Raw genomic sequence first — 18,316 nt, forward strand, 5'->3', positions numbered from 1 at the left:
GGAAAATGTTACTGCACAGCAGCAATTGCAGCCAGAGAGAGGAGTGAGAAGATGTGAGAGAAACAACTCTGCAGACACTGAGGTCGGTGAAGAAGGAGGGGGAAGAGGTGCTCCAGGCGCCGGAGCAGAGATTCCCCTGCAGCCTGTGGTGAAGACCATGGTGAGGCAGGCTGTCCCCCTGCAGCCCATGGAGGTCCACAGTGGAGCAGATATCCACCTGCAGCCCGTGGAGGACCCCACGCTGGAGCAGGTGGATGCCCGAAGGAGGCTATGGCCCGGTGGGAAGCCCATGCTGGAGCAGGCTCCTGGCGGGACCTGTGGACCCATGGAGAGAGGAGCCCACACTGGAGCAGGTTTGCTGGCAGGACTTGTGACCCCGCGGGGGACCCACACTGGAGCAGTCTGTTCCTGAAGGACTGCACCCTGTGGAAGGGACCCACTCTGGAGCAGCCCGTGGGAAGGACTCACGTTGGAGAAGTTCATTGAGGACTGTCTCCCATGGGAGGGACTCCATGCTGGAGCAGGGGAAGAATATGAGGAGTCCTCCCCCTGAGGAGGAAGGAGCAGCAGAAACAGCATGTGATGAACTGACTGCAACCCCCATTCCCCGTCCCCCTGCGCCTCTGGAGGGGAGGAGGTAGAAAATTCAGCAGTAAAGTTAAGCCTGGGAAGAAGGGAGGGGTGGGGGGAAGGTGTCTTTAAGATTTGGTTTTATTTCTCATTATTCTACTCTGATTTGACTGGTAATAAATTAAATTAATTTTTTTCCCCAAGTCAAGTCTGTTTTGCCCATGACGGTAATTGGTGAGTGATCTCCCTGTCCTTATCTCGACCCACGAGCCTTTCGTTTTATTTTCTCTCCCCTGTCCAGCTGAGGAGGGGGAGTGATAGAGCGGCTTTGGTGGGCACCTGGCATCCAGTCAGCATCAACCCACCACACAGGGCACACCATTTTCTTTTTGAACTCAGCAGTACTAATCTTTGGCTCACTAACGTAGTGAGTGGAGCACTTGATCACTTGATCTGGATAGAAGACCCTGAAGTCTTATAAACCATTCTACCTGAGATAATCAGACCTGAATCATCCACTTGGCAGAGGAGTAGCTCATCTTCAGGCTGCAAGAGGCTGACAAGAAAGTGAAGGGAAAGACAATTCCCAGCCTTCCTTCTGAGGATCTTCTGCTTAAAAATCAAATACAATATAAAAACTACTTATGTGAGATGTGTAGATAATTGTGTGTGAACAATTGTGTGTGTTTTCATCTCCCTGTGAAAAACATATAATATTTATGTATGTAGATACATACACACCTACAGATATTCATAGTACTGGAGAAAGATCAACTAGTATGATGTGTCAATCTAATAATGCAAGCACAAGCCTGGGAGATAGGAAACTTAGGTTTCCTCCAAGGGCAATTCAAGTAGAAGAAGAAACAAAGGCCCTAGGAATTGTTTTTGAATGTGATACCTGATTGCACAAGATGTGCATGTGTTATTAATTCTAGTCATATGAGTAGTGTGTGAGTAGTTCCACTAAAGATAATCATTATCTTTGCTAAATCAGAACCTGTGGCAATAATTAATGTGTTATGATTTGAATTGGAAAAAACCTGAAGAAATATTATCTCAAAATAATTCTGATGTTTCACAGCATAACAATAACTTCAAAACACTTTTTAAGAGCTTTGAAGAGTTGAACATTTACTAGTTTTTATATGCAATTGTTTTAAACCAATTTTTGCTAAAAGCTAGTAGAAATGAGATTTTTTTCCATCCTGATATGAAGTGATGTAAAAGTATTTTAAGTTTATTTACCAAGATTTTGTTGAAAAACCTGAAAATCACTGTCAAGTGTAAATGAAAGGAAAAAAAAAATAGTATGTTAAAAGTAAGGCAATGAAATGTTGCCTGTAAATACCCAGGCTGAGAGACATTTACTCTTTCAGAAAATCTGTCATCAGAACAGAATATGCCATTAGTTATTGCTATTTTGTTATTTTATTTTTAGTTAGATGTAGACTCCTTCCAGCAAGCTGCGGTGAGGTAGAAACTCCTGTCTTTACCTGATCTTGAAGTATTATGATGGTTTAGTATCCAGCTCCTCTATAGGCAAACTATCCTATCATCAACTTCAGTAGCGTCCAACTAACAAATTGGCCTGAAGAAATCAATGAAATAATTAAAAATCTGAGCCTGTCCCGTCTAATGCAGATTAAGAGCAGAATGTCAATGCATGGTAGTGATTCACATCACACATGAAATTTTCATAGTACAAACATTTATGAACTTTTTTTTCAAACTGCACTCCTAGAAAAGATTAAAAAAACCTAAAACTGACTCAGAGGAAACATGGTGGCACTCACTACACTCTGATAGAGACAAGACAAAGCAGAATATTTAATAAACTGTTCTGTAAGCAGTGGAGTTAATAAAGCCTAGTTTACTAAGGATTTATGGCTTTCCTCACCGCAATAACCACAGCTTTACTCCACAACCTCCAGGACGACTCCTACCAGGCGGGAGAGCAGGGCTGGGGCTAGGGCTAAGACTAGGGCTAGGGCTAGGGCTAGGGCTGGGGCTAGGACTAGGACTAGGGCTGGGGCTTGGGCTGCCTGCCACGCACTCATTGCCTGCTGCGACCAGCAGAATTTAAAGCAGCTGAATCCTGCCTGCCTTCCCCACAGCAGGCACAAACTTGGATTTCACTGATTTTCACAGAGTAGCATAATGGTTTTTCAATCTCCTACCTCTCTGTTAAGCCTGACTGAAATTTGCCAATAAGCTGCAATGTTATGGAGGGTAGCTAAGAGAAGGCAAGTGGCTACAAACATGAAAATTTGATGCTATTTCCTTTGGAAACCAAGCTGGTTGTTTTATTTTCTTTGTGTTTGAGATTATATGAGTCATACTTTCTCAGTTTTCACAGTTCATGTGACTCCATTTCTCATTAGCTATCATGAACATTTTCATCATCCTTACATTTACTTATTAAAAAAACCCAATTTATTATATATTACCTTTTAATAATAATGTATCTCCATTTTTATCATCATTAGCTTGTCTTTTACGTCGTCTCCAGGAAGAGCTTATAGACAGTCCAACACTAAAACTGTTTTATAAGATTTTATAACCAGACTGGATGTTCCAGATCACCATATATTTCAACTGAGATTCTGTGTCATTCATTAATAGGTACCATAGGAGGAGAGAACTTTAAAAATTGATTTCTAAAAGCATAACACTCCTGAATCTAAGCTTTACTCTAGTTACCTGGTAAAACCTAGTGAAGAACCATGATAAAATTGGTTTGAGTGAATATTCAGTTAGCAAATCCAGCAAGTCTATGTAAAAGCATGGGATATAAAAGACATTTGCTTAGATGAAGTAATAGTGACTGGGAAGCATCGTGATCTAGAATCCACGTTGGTAAAGCAGACAGGCTATATCTCCATATGTAATTGATCTGGAGCAGAGCAGCCCAGCAGTCCTTCAAACTTAAATTAGTGTCTGACTCTGAGATATTTCGAGCCTGAAACTGGAGTCCTGCAGAAGCACTTTGGAAAGGGTTTTCCAAGTGTGGACAGTGAATTACAGAACTGGAAAATGATGAAATTATGCATCTTTGACCTGTTGTTTGTTGTATGCTTTGGACTGAAACTGGTTTGCTTACCAAAGAAATGCAGCTCACTTAAGTTTCCACTGCTTTACGCTCAGTACAAAAGCTACAGTTATGGATAGATAGCACTAAGCATTCACTTTGCCCATGCAGAAATATGTTTCTAAGATAGAAGGCACTTGTTGATAGGTTAGATTTATCTTGGGCCAGTGCCTACGTAATGGAAGAAGAACATAACACATTGCTTTCTGCAGCCCATAATAGGGAGTCTGTCCATCGCACCTGGGTAAACACAGGTCTTTTCCGACCTTTCCTATTATATTAGCTCACATTGTCCCTCAATAAAAAAAGCCTGAGGTCAGCAGCGTAAGAGATGGTTGAGAGCTCAAGAACTTTTATTCAGTCTCCTTGGGCTGGGGCTGAACTCTCTCCCCAGAAAGTGCTCTCAGCCCAGGTCTGTCGTGAAGGGGAGCACCAGGAGGAGATGCACAAGGAACAAGTACAAGTTCATTCACCCTCCATCATCTTCACAGCTTATTAAACACAAAACTCAATCCCTTCTTCTCCTGTGCCAAAAAAAGCATCTACACTCCACTGAAAGATGCATGTAGGGTGGAGGAACCCCTTTACTCTCCCCTGTAAGTTCCCATTCCCAGACCCTTCCCCACTGCCTGTCCACCCCCAAACTGCCTTCACACCCAGGTCCTGCCCTTCCTCACTCCACCAGCAAAAGACTCCCAGAAAGAAGGGTTCCCTAGCAGTGGTTATTCTTGTGAAATATGTAACAGACACAACATGAAATGGAAAAACTAAATATTGAATATCTACCCAGCAAGCTTATGGTTTATAGCCTGCATTGTGAATGAAGACATGCTTTTAAAAAAAAGTCATATTGATCATCTGGAATTTGTCTGTGTCAGGAACACATGAGGAACAAGTACTGGGCTGGTACACCTTTGGGATTGCAAGATCACCCTGATACGTGCCACTCCACATACACTGTCTGCTGTGTGCAGAACCACCTTTTTATTGGCTTTGAACCTGGCTCCTACATGCTTCGTGTGATGGTCTGTAGCTCTGGCATTAGATGTGGTAATGGTGAACATTGTCTCCATTTACCCCATCTGTGCCACAAATAATTTTTGCCTTCTTTATGCCAAGTTGTCTCTTTTCCAGGCTGAAGATCTGTCACCTCAAATAGGATCTGTTCCAGATCTTTGATTGACCTTACCACCTTTTTCTAAAGATTTTCCAGTTCTCATTTATCCTTTCTGTTATTATAGGACCAGAATTACATGCTCTAATCCATGTGTGGATGATCCAGAGATTTAGACAGTGGCACAATGTCCCTAACTGATGCGCTCTTTTTTCTTTCCCAATAATTTCTAATATTTAATTTGCCTCCTTCCCCACTAGTGAGATTATCTGTATATGAACTACCTACCGTAACACCAAACCCTTACTCCTGAGTGACAGCGGTCAGTTCAAGTACAGCATTTCACCAATCCTACAGCTAAAACTTCACAAGAAAGTCAAAATCCCCACTGACAGAGTAACAGCAAGCCAGAAAGCCACTGTTCTTTCTGGTTTCGAAATGAGACAGAATTTGTCATGTCCATTCCTTGATTTTACCAGAAGATGGTGGCACAGGGCTCCTTTTGCTATAATCCCCAGAACTCGAGGCTCCATACTTACAGTTCTACCTGCAGAAAACAGTGTAGCAGAATCACACTAAAAGCTTGGCTTCTTGCAAGGATCTTACTACTCATAACTGGTATACTGAAACGATAACATTCTACTAGCATAATTTGCCCTACAGACCTTTTTCTCTTGGTGTAAAGGAACCCTTCTTATGCAAACAACTTTTAGGGTGACAAGTTCACCCGAGAATAAAAGTTCTCATTTTGGAATGAAGTTGTCTACACACAGAAACCTGTTGGCATTACTATTTAAATTTAAATTGACGCCTTACATTATTTATCTTTCTGTTGCAGACACGGCCTTAAACAAGCACTAGGAAAATCCCTTATGTAGATATTTTGGAATTACACTTACATTATCTTATTCTATGTGTTTTTTCCTTTCAAACATTTTCCTTCAGCAGAGCATCTTCCATGTAGTTTGTATTTCTTGCATGAGACATAGTAAAAAATATAGCCACTTTCCTTAATAAGATATTTGCACAAGTCAGGCAAAGTCTTCTTCAGACCTTCCATATGAGCATCACATTCCTGTTAACAGAAGTTTTCCAACCCCAGAGGATACGTTCTTGTTTAGTAAAGTAATAAATCATAAGTATTTTGTTTCCAGATGGCTTATGGAAAAGAAACTGAATGCAATCAAAAATAAGAGAAATAAAGACTCATTTGTATAAATCAGGCTAATTCACTTGTAATAAATTCATCTCCAGGGGTAGGATTGAACTGAAAAGCTACTTTCATCATGGAAATTCTCTTTTGCAAGAAGCCAGCAAAGTAATCTGCAGCAACATCAGTGCTGAGCTGAGTTTGTGTAAACAGGGGATTAATTATACTCAAGGACATCTACATGAAGTGAATGAATTATAGTTTTCTTTAAAACTGTTAGTCTGAGGAAAGCACAATTACCAAGTTATTTAAAAATGGATTCTTTGTTATATCTCGGACTGGGAACTTAATAAAGGATATTTCTGCATCAGTCTGCTGGCTAACAGTTTACAGGGAATGGATGATATCATACATATGCTCAGTTTAAATGTAATGAAAGCAGCTCTATGTGGGTAAGGGCAGAGGTGCACTACTCAACAGGGAATGTTGGATGGATGGGTAGGATTCGGAGAATGTGTCACAGGACTCGGAGATACATAGCCCATGGTGATCTTCATGGTCCTTTCCCTCTTGAGAATTTGCACTCATTCTAGCTCACACTGCAGGGAATATTTAGAGTTTTCAGTGAAACATTTACATTTAAAAATATTCGTGTTTCTCTTGCACTTTTTTCTGCTGGGAAACCCTAGTGCCTCTGTGCTTTGGAGACATGACTTGAATGCTGGATTAGGGAGTAACACTGCCATGAGGTTTTTTTATACCTCCAAAAGCTACCTAGACTCATGTCATAGAATCATAGAATCATAGAATCATAGAATCATCGAATCGTTTAGGCTGGAAAAGACCTTTAGGATCATCAAGTCCAACTGTTAACCTAACACTGCCAAGTCCACCACTAAACCATATCCCTAAGCACCACATCTACATGTCTTTTAAATACCTCCAGGGATGGTGACTCAACCACTTCCCTGGGCAGCCTGTTCCAATGCTTGACAACCCTTTTGGTATTTTTTCCTATCTAAACATCCAATCTAAACTTCCCCTGGTGCAACTTGAGGCCATTTCCTCTTGTCCTATCGCTTGTTACTTGGGAGAAGAGACCAACACCCAACCTCCTTTCAGGTAGTTGTAGAGAGCGATAAGGTCTCCCCTGAGCCTCCTTTTCTCCAGGCTAAACAACCCCAGTTCCCTCAGCTGCTCCTCATAGGACTTGTGCTCTACACCCTTCACCAGCTTCGTTGCCCTTCTTTGGACATGCTCCAGCACCTCAATGTCTTTCTTGTAGTGAGGGGCCCAAAACTGAACACAGTATTCGGGGTGCGGCTTCACCAGTGCCGAGTACAGGGGGACAATCACTCCCCTAGTCCTGCTGGCCACACTATTTCTGATACAAGCCAGGATGCTATTGGCCTTCTTGGCCACCTGGGCACACTACTGGCTCATATTCAGCCGGCTGTCGACCAACACCGCCAGGTCTTTTTCCGCCAGGCAGCTTTCCAGCCACTCGTCCCCAACCCTGTAGTGTTGCGTGGGGTTGTTGTGACCCAAGTGCAGGACCTGGCACTTAGCCTTGTTGAACTTCATACTATGGGCATCGGCCCATCGATCCAGCCTGTCCAGATCGCTCTGTAGAGCCTTCCTACCCTCAAGCAGATCAACACTCCTGCCCAGCTTGGTGTCGTCTGCAAACTTACTGAGGGTGCACTCGATCCCCTGGTCCAGATCATTGATAAAGATATTAAACAGAACTGGCCCCAATCCTGAGCCCTGGGGAACACCACTTGTGACTGGCTGCCAACTGGATTTAACTGCATTCACCACCACTCTTTGGGCCCGGCCATCCAGCCAGTTTTTTACCCAGCAAAGAGTACACCTGTCCAAGCCATGAGCAGCCAGTTTCTCCAGGAGAATGCTGTGGGAAACGGTGTGAAAGGCTTTGCTAAAATCTAGGTAGACAACATCCACAGCCTTTCCCTCATCCACTAAGCAGGTCACCTTGTCATAAGAGGAGATCAGCTGAGTCAAGCAGGGCTCATAAACCTTTCATAAATCCATGCTGACTGGGCCTGATTGCCTGGTTGCCCTGTACATGCTGCACGATGGCAGTCAAGATGATCTGCTCCACAACCTTTCCCGGCACCAAGGTCAGGCTGACAGGCCTGTAGTTCCCCAGATCCTTCTTCCAGCCCTTCTTGTAGATGGGCATCACATTTGCTAACCTCCAGTCAACTGGGACCTCCCCGGTTAGCCAGGGCTGCTGATAAATGATGGGAAGTGGCTTGGTGAGCACTTCCACCAGCTCCCTCAGTACCCTTGGGTGGATCCCATCCAGCCCCAGAGACTTGTGTGTGTCTAAGTGGTGTAGCAGGTTGCTAACCATTTCCTCTTGGATCATGGGGGCTTCATTCTGCTCCCTGTCCCTGTCTGCAGCTCAGGCGGCTGGGTACCCGGAGAACAACTGGTCTTACTATTAAAGACTGAGGCAAAGAAGGCATTAAGTACCTCAGCCTTTTCCTCAGCCTTTGTCACTATGTTTCCCGCTGCATCCAATAAAGGATGGAGATTCTCCTTAGCCCTCCTTTTGTTGCTAATGTATTTATAGAAAGATTTTTTATTGCCTTTTACGGCAGTAGCCAGATAAATTTCTAGTTGGGCTTCGGCCCTTCTAATTTTCTCCCTGCATAACCTCATAACATCCTTGTAGTCCTCCTGAGTTGCCTCCCCCTTCTTCCAAAGGTCATAAACTCTCCTTTTTTCCCTGAGTTCCAGCCAAAGCTCTCTGTTCAGCCAGGCCAGTCTTCTTCCCCGTCGGCTCGTCTTTCGGCACATGGGGACGGCCTGCTCCTGCGCCTTTAAGATTTCCTTCTTGAAGAATGTCCAGCCTTCCTGGACTTGTTTGCCCTTCAGGACTGCCTCCCAAGGGACTCTGTCAACCAGTCTCCTAAACAGACCAAAGTCTGCCCTCCGGAAGTCCCAGGTAGCAGATCTGCTGACCCCCGTCCTTCCCCAGGAACTGAAAACTATCATTCCGTGATTGCAATGCCCAAGATGGCCTCCAGCCATCACATCACACACAAGTCCTTCTCTGTTCTCAAACAACAGGTCCAGTGGGGTGCCTTCCCTAGTTGGCTCACTCACCAGCTGTGTCAGGAAGTTATCTTCCATACACTCCAGGAACCTCCTAGACTGTTTCCTCTCTGCTGTATTGTATTTATTTCCAGCAGACATCTGGTAAGCTGAAGTCCCCCACGAGAACAAGGGCTAGCGATTGCAAGACTTCTCCCAGCTTATAGAATATATCATCTGCCTCTTCATGTCAAAGATGAGCTGGGTTGTGAGGCACTGAGACTGCCTTGTAGCTGCCATACAGGTACTCCTGGTTCTCAGAATCCACAGTCAAAAACCACCCTGCCCAGGAACTATCATAATCATCTGTTTTTTAAGAGTTTAGTGATTCTCTGCTTGAAATAAGTGGGAGTACAGGGAAAAAGCCTGCTCCTTTTGTTGTACTGAATCTACTGAAACAATTAGAGTAGGGTTGGCTTACATCAGAGTGAATTCGCATTTCCTTGAACTAGTAGCAGTGATCAAGGGCTGAACAGATGACACAGCTGTGGGGAGAGGGCTGGTGTGCCCATTCAAGGGCAAGTTCTCCAGATATCCGAGTTGGGGCTCAAATCGCATAGCTGGGAATAAGAAAGGAAAGTCCAAAGTACTGGTAGCATCTGAATAGCAGGGCTTATGTGATTGTGTCAGCTCCTTTCCTTACTGATGAAAGGTAAAATGCATTGTACACATACTGCATTAGCCCTGCAATCCCACTGCTTCATGGTTTGTGACAGCATACTACATGGACTCTGCCGTGAGGCAAAGCAAACAGAACTTTGCTGACAGAAGCTATCCCATCAGCAAACAGAGTCCCAGTGGACCATAAACAAGGTCAGACAGAACAAACTTACTGTCTCCCACATGGCTCAGAGGCTGCCAGGAGAAGTCTGGCACTCAGGTCTGCTGGGGCACAGCTAGGCTGCCTTTCAGGGACCCAGCCCAGTGGGTCCATCTTTCCTCACAGGGGTTCTCAGCTGAGATAGATACACTCTCTTTAGGTAATTCCTTTTCCTCAGAGCTTCCTGTAAGCATGTCACGTCAGGGCTAACAGACCCACAGCAGGTCATTTATCTTGGATGTTTATGATAGGGGGTCACATACTCCACTGTAAGCTGTATTATCCCCTTCTACTGACTGTCACTGCAGGAAGTCAGGTGGACGACACTTAGTAGGGTATAAAACAGCTCTAGTTCTCTTTCAGGGCTTAGTTTGGATCCAGGTGTCCCATAGACTGAGAGAATGCATGTGTGGGATAAAGCTGTCCTAATTAGGTCTGGTTTTGTTGAAGCGGAAGATTGAAGGGTGTTAATAAAATCACCTACAGATGAATGAAAGACACCATAAAATACATGTGTTTAACACAGACAGAAAGAATACACAATCCCTAAATGAAAATTTTAGCTTATGTCTATCAGAATCCTTCATTTCCTTCTCTACCATTAATACAACTAGATAGCATGAAAATGAACGTTCCCTATCACACTAAAGAACATCATCAGGACTATGCTGAGAGGAACATCAGCCAGGTATGTTCAGTCCCCAGGCTCTATGGATCTCCATACTGTGAACTATAGGTATTTTTGTGCCTTCCACATATGTATGGCACAAGACTAATTTGTTTCCTGTCCTCCCCACATTCTCCCCTTCCAGAGAGATTTGGAACAATCCCTCTTCCCACTCCAGGTCCCTGCCACAGCTCAGGCCAACCTGCTGGTCTGGCGTGTGAAGTTCCTCAACTGGAGAGCAACTGTGGTGATGCCCCACATCTTGGTAGATACCTCCCAAACCCATCCAGCATTCAAAGGTACCCTGTTTGATACTTTTGCCAGGAGCAGTCACTCCTCACACTCCAGTGTGAAAACTCCCAGTGCAGCTCTCCTCCTGCAGTTCCTTGCCTCCACTCTCAAAAGCAAAGGCCTGGGAGGTAGATGGGGCAGGAAGTTGCTCCATGTGTTATTTCCCAAAGCCTCTGCTCTGTCCTAGCAACCATGAGATTTTTCCTAACCTCCTTCCCTTTAGCAATAGGCCAAGAACCTGTTTTTCTGCCACCCCACTCTGATAAAAATCTCACCATCCTACCTTCTAATCAGTACCAGTGCACAGATTTATCAGGGTGGGATCTCACTGGAGCTGCTCCCAGGTCTTGTTGAGTTTGTACAGCCACCGCAGAGCAGGCTGCCTCACACCGCAACAAGTTATCATTGATCTCAACTCTGTAAAAGCCGCTGCTTTACACAGAGGTGCGGTATCTCCCAGTCCACTGAGTGATGGTATCTTGCCCCAGCAGAAGCAATAGCTCAGGGCTTCCACTGAGTTCTTGCTGCTTGGAGCAAAGGGACTCATACAAGGCAGCAGACTCCAAGTCCCCCTGAGTCAGAAGCATAGCCCCCTGTACACCAAACCCATGCTACAAGCACTGATGGGTCTCAATAAAGCACCTCTGTGCTGGGTGGACCAAGTCTGGGAGAACAGGTCAGAGGGCCAGAGCTTGTTTGTTGATTTGGGGCTTGCATCACCTTCACAGTGCTGACAGCACATTGCCAGGACAACTGTAGAAATGAGCGATGTACATTCAGAAGCATCATCTTCCCAAGGACAGGGCCTAAACTCCGCTTGCAAAAAATTTATTCAGGGTCAATAGGCAATGGCATGAGTCAAAGCAGTGCAGTGAGCGAGCAGCTGTCGAAGCAGGAGGCAGCCTTTCCTTGAGGCAGCAGCTGCGCGATAAAGAGTTTGCTATAGAGTTCAGCAAGGCTGAGCACTGGGCCCCAGTGCTCCACTGCAGTAAGAGTGGGTGATCTGCAGACCCGCAACAGCAAGAGAGTGTTTATGTATTTCTTGAAAACAGGTTTTATCCAGATAGGCACATAAGGAGAGAATGCAAAGAATCGCCATCTCCATATGAGAAAAGTTGGACTCATTTAACAGCCTTTAAAATGTATTTTACAGACACCCTGCTGTGTTAATAAGAACGACTGAAAGTATTTGTTGATTTTAAAAGATTTATAGAATGATAGCAAGAGACTGGAGTCAGTCCTTAAGTGATGGATTTAAATGACAATGTTTATTTTATTCATCAGCCATAGCAATAATTCATGGATGACATTGTTGCAGGACAATTCTTTGACACTTTATGCCTAACATCACTGTCTCTCAAAGTTTTTTGCTTACCCTACAGACCACAAAAAGACACTTACAGTGAGTGCAACAGCAGAATAAGTCTATTGTCTCAGGGATTTTCTCTTTTTTGTCAATGTTTTTTTAAGACATGCTAGGCAAAGAGTTGGAACACGTGAGAAAGAACAGGTTGGTTGAGTGTAAACAACAACGGCCTAGGCAGCAAAGAGCTATATAAGGAAGAAAGGACTCTGTAGGGACCAGCTCAGGTGAATACTGATCATCAGCAAGTCCTGGAGAAGATGTAATAGAATTGCAAGGGACTTCTTACCTGTTGGGATAAAGTTTTGGTGAGCAACCCAGAACTGAAAGCAGCCTGGACAAAACCACTTAGCAGAGAGAATTCACTTGCAAAAGTAACAGCAGACTTTACAAAGAACTGTCTTCCAAGGAAAATTTGGAAAATGTATTAATAACTTGAATTATTCAACTGGGGAAAATGTTATATTTAAAAACTGCCAATTGTTGGGGTTTTTTTACAATTTTTTGCTTATTAATTTGATAAGGAAATTCCTCATTTACTTCTGAATATCCCTCAATCAGAGAGCAGTTAGTAGCACTAACTAACCCACATGTGCGAACACTGTAGCCGTTATAACTCATGCCGAATACCAGTATGCCCAATAACTCAGCAATTACTTCACAGTAGGATTGACAACTTTCCCCATGAACAGCGTGGTGCTGGTTTTTTTGTCAGAAATCAAGATAATGAAGGGCTTGTTGAATTTGATGGTATCAGAAGGATGGTGAATTCTGCTAACAATTATGGCTGTGGCTCCTGCAGCCTCAGTTCCAGTCTCATCAACTTTCAGCAGGGCCTTGTGAATTGCCTGCAGGGAAAAGGAGCAAATGCTGTGGTTTATATACGGGACAGCAAGCAGGAGGTGAAGATAAACTCTCTTCTTATGGAATATTTAGGAGAAGAAAGGAGTGATAAAATCCAGTGCACCAAACTTTCTTGTATGTTAAATCTCCAACAGCCTGCAACAAGAGTGTTTTCCACATCAGGACTAAATGGGGAGGTCCAAAAATAAAAATGGACACACTGTAAATGCAGCCTCACCAGTGCTGAGTAGACAGGGATAATAACAGTCCATGCACTAGCTGCTTTATTTCTTAGATGGTTTGGACTTCCACTAGCAACACTTTCTCTGTTATTCTAAGGTTAATGGAAGACTGCTATTTAAATGTTAATATAGGGGCAGTATTTGACATCTTTGCCACATTAAATTGTAGCTTAAATTGACATAGTGAAATTCTGCTACTGCAAACTGGAAGTTTCCTGGAAACTTCGAAAATATTAAAAAAATAGGTACTAATCAACACAAATACCATAATATACTCCTCATTTATAATTTACTTGACACAATCTCATGTAAAAAATCATATTCCAGTGTCAAGAAATCATTTAAAATCTTGTCCAACTTTTCCATGTACTTAATTTCCAGCCTTTTAATAGCAATATTAAAGTAATACAAAGGTGGGACAGCAGACCCTCTCTGAAGAAAAGCAAAATTACTAAGCAAGCCCCTACATGTCATTGTGAGTTTTGCTTATAACTCCAGTAGGACAAGGAGGAAAGCAAGTCTCTAAAAACCCCAGATATAATTGATCAGAACAACCAACCACCACCCCATCACCAGCTCTATCTGTTCACTTACTTGTGAAACCCAAAGATCATGGCTGCCACTAATTCCAGACAGATCAGCTTTACTAGAGAATACGTCAGTAATGCCCATTTCCTCAAACAGGTTTTTGACATCGTAAGACCCACTAATAGAAATGTGTGGTAAGTGCAGATTTAATCTCCTGTTGAACAAAGAAAATGAAACAGCAGTGAAGCATTGCAGCCTTGATTCAGCCAGCAGGCTGGATAGCAGGCAATTCAGTGACACTTGAAAGCGTTCTTTTGATTGCTAATTTGTTTAATGTTAGCATTTGTATTCCCTGAGCAATTTTGGCATCCAGAGAGATGCGCCATTTTCTTGTACCTACATTCTCTCTTTGATTTTGGAAAAAGAAACTAATTTCTTCATTGCCACTCTTTCATCCCAGTGCCACATACACAGCTAGCAGAGTTTTGTAGCTAGAGGGCTACAGAGAGTAAGCAGACCAACTGTGGAAATGCTAAAAGAAGGGAAAAGGAGGATAAAATCTAAGACCCAGTGAAGCAAATTAATTATGTTAGCACCATGAAAAAAGAAGTATGGTAGCCAAAAGGTAGCCAAGCAAGTCTTGAGGCAGTTGTGACAATACCGTGTCCCCTTCTGTCAGGTCAGAAAGCCTGCAGTTTCTTATCAATTATGCTCTGCTCTGACTTGTCTTGGGAATCGCTTAAAACCCCGCTTTATGCAATCAGGACATTATATCCAGGAGAGGGTGATCTGAAATTAATGCTTTCTCTTAAAAATAATGATGTGTCCTCAAATATAGCAATCCTTCTATCTAGAGTTACCTGGTCGCAAGTTTGTTATCCCATTTACAAACAGTTTCCTTGGAGAGAGCATCTTCCACTTGCTTCATCTTCCCATCATCAGGCAGAATGAGCAATGCTCGTGCAGTGCCCTGGTAAGGCAGTTCTACCACCTCGCAAGAGAGATCGTGGTCATAGTAACTGTCATAGTCACTGTCATGCTGCATCATCTTGACTCTAACAGATGCAGTTGTGTTCACAAAAAAATCATCCTCATACGTACGCAAAGGATCGAAAGGATTTTCCCAGGCAGCTAATGGGGGAAAAGAGCAGATGTTGCACTCAAACATGTGAAGATCATAAAAAATGGCTGATATAAATGAGACCAACTTAAATGTTAGGATGCTGGAGGGCTGTCTATGGAAGAAGAGGTTCACTAAATCACTTCAACCTCCTGCATAACACACAATAAAGCATTTTAGCTGTGGAGTAAGTTCAGCATAGTTAGTGTAAGTCCTGTCTTGCTGAAAAACAACCAAAGATTGATGAGGACCAATTGAGAGAGTCCTGCTTCTATTGTAGTCATAAGTTCCCATCGCTTGCCTTTTATGCTGTTTAAATTCAACTACTTAAACATTCAGCCACAGGATCTTGTTGTGCCTTTCCTGTTAGGCTGTAGCCAATGCAAGCTGACTGCGCTCAGCCGGATGAGGAATTCATCAGCAGAATAAAGGACCCTAACATTCAAGCAGGGCTCCAGAAGCAGAGGCCCTCAAAACGCTATGTCCCAAGTTTTCATGCAGCGTACCTAGTAGATCTACCATAATACTGGGGATCCTGGAAGTGCAAGGATGTCAGTCCACTAAATTTGAGTGGCACATACAGTCAGCATAGAGATCTTGCAAACATCTTTAGTCGTTATGCCCTCAGACCAGTGAGATTGCGTGCAGTGGGTCCCCGTCTATGAGGCAGTCCACTAGAGTGGGACTTCTCTGTCCACAGCTTTCAGGCAAACTGGGCCAAAATCAAGCAATCAATATTTCTCAACAATCACATACCCTGCGTTTGGCCAGATCTAATCTTTACTTTGAAGGTCCTGCACAGTTTAGCTCTTTTCTTAATAGTCCCTCTGCTAATAAATCATCAAGAATTCCCTACAATTTTTGTCTTGCATCAAATCATCTATCGGAAATTACGTTAAATATCTTACCTTTAAAATAAATGTAGTTAATAAGAACCAATACAGTAGCTGGATCAAGACGACCAATTAATTGGGGAATTTTCCCCTTGGTTTTCTCCTCTACATATTTATTGATTTGCTTCTTAGCTTCTTCTGGGTTCTGGAAATCACTAGACAAAAATTCTGCATCATAAAATTGTTTGGTATTTTGTAAAAATGTCTCCTGTGGTTCATACCCAATAGCTGTAAAAAGGGCGTTCCCTATATTTAATGTGATGTTAACATCAGTACAGTTCAGTACTGCTAAAACTTTATGAAAACTTTCATGTATATCTTGTATGTGAGTCTCAGTCAGACCGTCAAAGCCCAGACCTTCAAAAATCTGAGACAGGGTGGTTGACTTGGCACCAACAGCCAGCATGGCAAAGGCAGTGGAGATGCTCATGGGAGAAAAGAAAACATTTTTATCAGCTTCTTTTGATATAACCTGCTTGTAAAATCTAAATACAAAATCTGCATAGTTAGAGCCTTGCTTGTCACAGTTATGTGCTAATAAATTTTGTCTTCCATCGTGCAGATTAGTATTATTGACTTCATGGCAAATGTCTTCATAGTGGCAATGGGTTACGGCACAAAGAGCAGCAAGGAGTAAACACAGGCACAGGAGGTTCTTCATCTTCTTTTCAAATTATTCTGTCACAAAATAAACAGTCATTAGATGAGCAGATGGTAATGATGAGCTTGGTAGTAAGAAATAATGAATAGTTTGTTAGCATAAATATTATACAGTGCAACTGTAAAGATCTAATGTACATAGGATATTTAAAGTGCCCATGGACACAATGTCAAATGTCATTAATAAATTCAACCAAATTATAAATTAAAATGTCAGGCATAATGAAACCATAATATTCCATTGTAACTGCCCTGAAAAGGCAATTCTCTTCTTCATTGGCAATGAAAGTACAGAGCCAAAGTCCATAACAGTCTCTATTAACAATGACATTATCTTCCCTGGATCATTGTCTCCTATAGGGTACATCTAAACAAACAAGTTACCATGAGGTAAGACAGGGCGTGGGTTTCAAAGACCTCAAATACTCCATGGTACCTGCCCAAATGCAGTTTGGTAAACGTGAGGAAATGTGAGGCAGCTCACTTCTCACTGGAAGCGGGATAAATTCCCTCACTTTCATCAGGGCAGCAGCACATGGACAGGTGGCTATCATGGACTATCCGGTGCTTGTTAAATTCACACCCCTGTTTACTTCATGGTTACCTACTCACATGGCCAGTCATTGGCCACAGCTGATAAGTGATGGATGAAAGTCATCTACATAAACTTCAAGGCAAAATTCAAGGCAAAAGCCCGGAACATCCTGTGCCATGGCAGCAGGGCACTCAGAAGTGGGCATAAAGACATGTGGGAAGCAGTAGGTTTGCACCAGATAATGAGGTGCATGTTTGGAATAAAGGGACCCTCCTTTAGGGGGGCTGCAACAAGTGTTTGTAACTTGTTAAATGGTGGTTTGCCCCTCACCATGGGTTAACCTGCATGGGATGTGTGGCTCCCTCTAGAGACACAGGAAGGACCTGGGTCCGAGAGGAAAAGAGGAGCACAGATCCCATTTGGAAATCAAAGGACACTCAGATTAATCCCCTTAGAGATGACAAGTTTCTTCGTTACACTTGTTCTCCTAATGCTGACATGATACACTTCACATGAACCTCCTGCCCTCCATAGGAGCTGGAATAAGTCTCTAGTTCACTGAATTCAGTTCCCTGCTATTCTGGGGAGGCATCTCATAAAAACCCTCTCCAGAAACGTAACAAGCTATATCTATGAAAATAAGCTTTTTGCCCTCACAGCTTCTATGTGAAAACATTTCTAGAACTTTTCTACTGTTATGGCTCCTCTTCTTCTGGTTTCCAGCCAACACAGCCTGTTGCATCCTTCTCTTCCAGAAATGCATTTTCCCATGTCCTGCCAAGGTGAAGTTCTCTTGGTCCTGTATTCATTCCCAGGTGTGAAAGATGGCTGTATCTACTACCTAAACAAGATTTAGATAGAGTTTCTGAGGGCAGCCCAAGTTCCAGGATTCTTGGTGATTAACCAGTTCCTTTATTTTTTTATTGGTATGGTGGTCTTTCTTGTTTTTATAGCAAATGTGTACACTAGCTGTGTGTTCTCATATTTGCTAGGATCTGAGTATGCTGAGTATGTCTGAGAGCAGACAGTGACGACTGCAGTGACCTGCAGTAAGAAGTGGTAATGCTAAATTTTAATTTCCTTAAACCAAAAGATGGAGTATGGCCCTAGATGGGAATATGATTCAACTACTTGCATCTCTTTTAAGCAGAAGTCTCCCTCTTCCTCCCAGCCAAAACACCCTCCTTTATGTACTGCAGACAAATGAAGCAATCGTGCAGTACAGAGGGTGTTTCAAAAGTACTTGCTGTTTAACATTTCATAGACTGTTTTTCTCTAGTTATTTGAGATATTGCACACTTAA

General features: G+C 43.0%; 1 protein-coding gene across 1 annotated transcript; it reads right to left on the reverse strand.

The window, feature by feature from the left end:
- Positions 1 to 12,845: 12,845 nt before the first annotated feature.
- On the reverse strand, positions 12,846 to 16,479 carry LOC127017070 (serine protease inhibitor 2.1-like). The gene is made up of 4 exons (XM_050897948.1): positions 15,834 to 16,479; positions 14,666 to 14,936; positions 13,872 to 14,019; positions 12,846 to 13,040 (listed from the first exon to the last, which is right to left on the reverse strand). Exons 1-4 carry the CDS (start codon positions 16,477 to 16,479, stop codon positions 12,846 to 12,848), a joined length of 1,260 nt encoding a protein of 419 aa, XP_050753905.1.
- Between the last annotated feature and the right edge of the window lie 1,837 nt (positions 16,480 to 18,316).

The sequence above is a fragment of the Gymnogyps californianus genome, chromosome 5 (genome assembly GCF_018139145.2).
Source record: "Gymnogyps californianus isolate 813 chromosome 5, ASM1813914v2, whole genome shotgun sequence".
Lineage (NCBI taxonomy): Eukaryota > Metazoa > Chordata > Aves > Accipitriformes > Cathartidae > Gymnogyps > Gymnogyps californianus.

What these genes read in the sequence shown, in the direction of transcription:
- LOC127017070 (XM_050897948.1), bottom strand. Translation starts at nt 16,479, where the DNA reads ATGAAGAACCTCCTGTGCCTGTGTTTACTCCTTGCTGCTCTTTGTGCC. An exon ending in TAACTACATTTATTTTAAAG is followed by an intron (nt 14,937 to 15,833) that starts GTAAGATATTTA and finishes TTCCCCCATTAG; the next exon opens with CTGCCTGGGAAAATCCTTTC. An exon ending in ATGATCTTTGGGTTTCACAA is followed by an intron (nt 13,041 to 13,871) that starts GTAAGTGAACAG and finishes TTTTCCCTGCAG; the next exon opens with GCAATTCACAAGGCCCTGCT.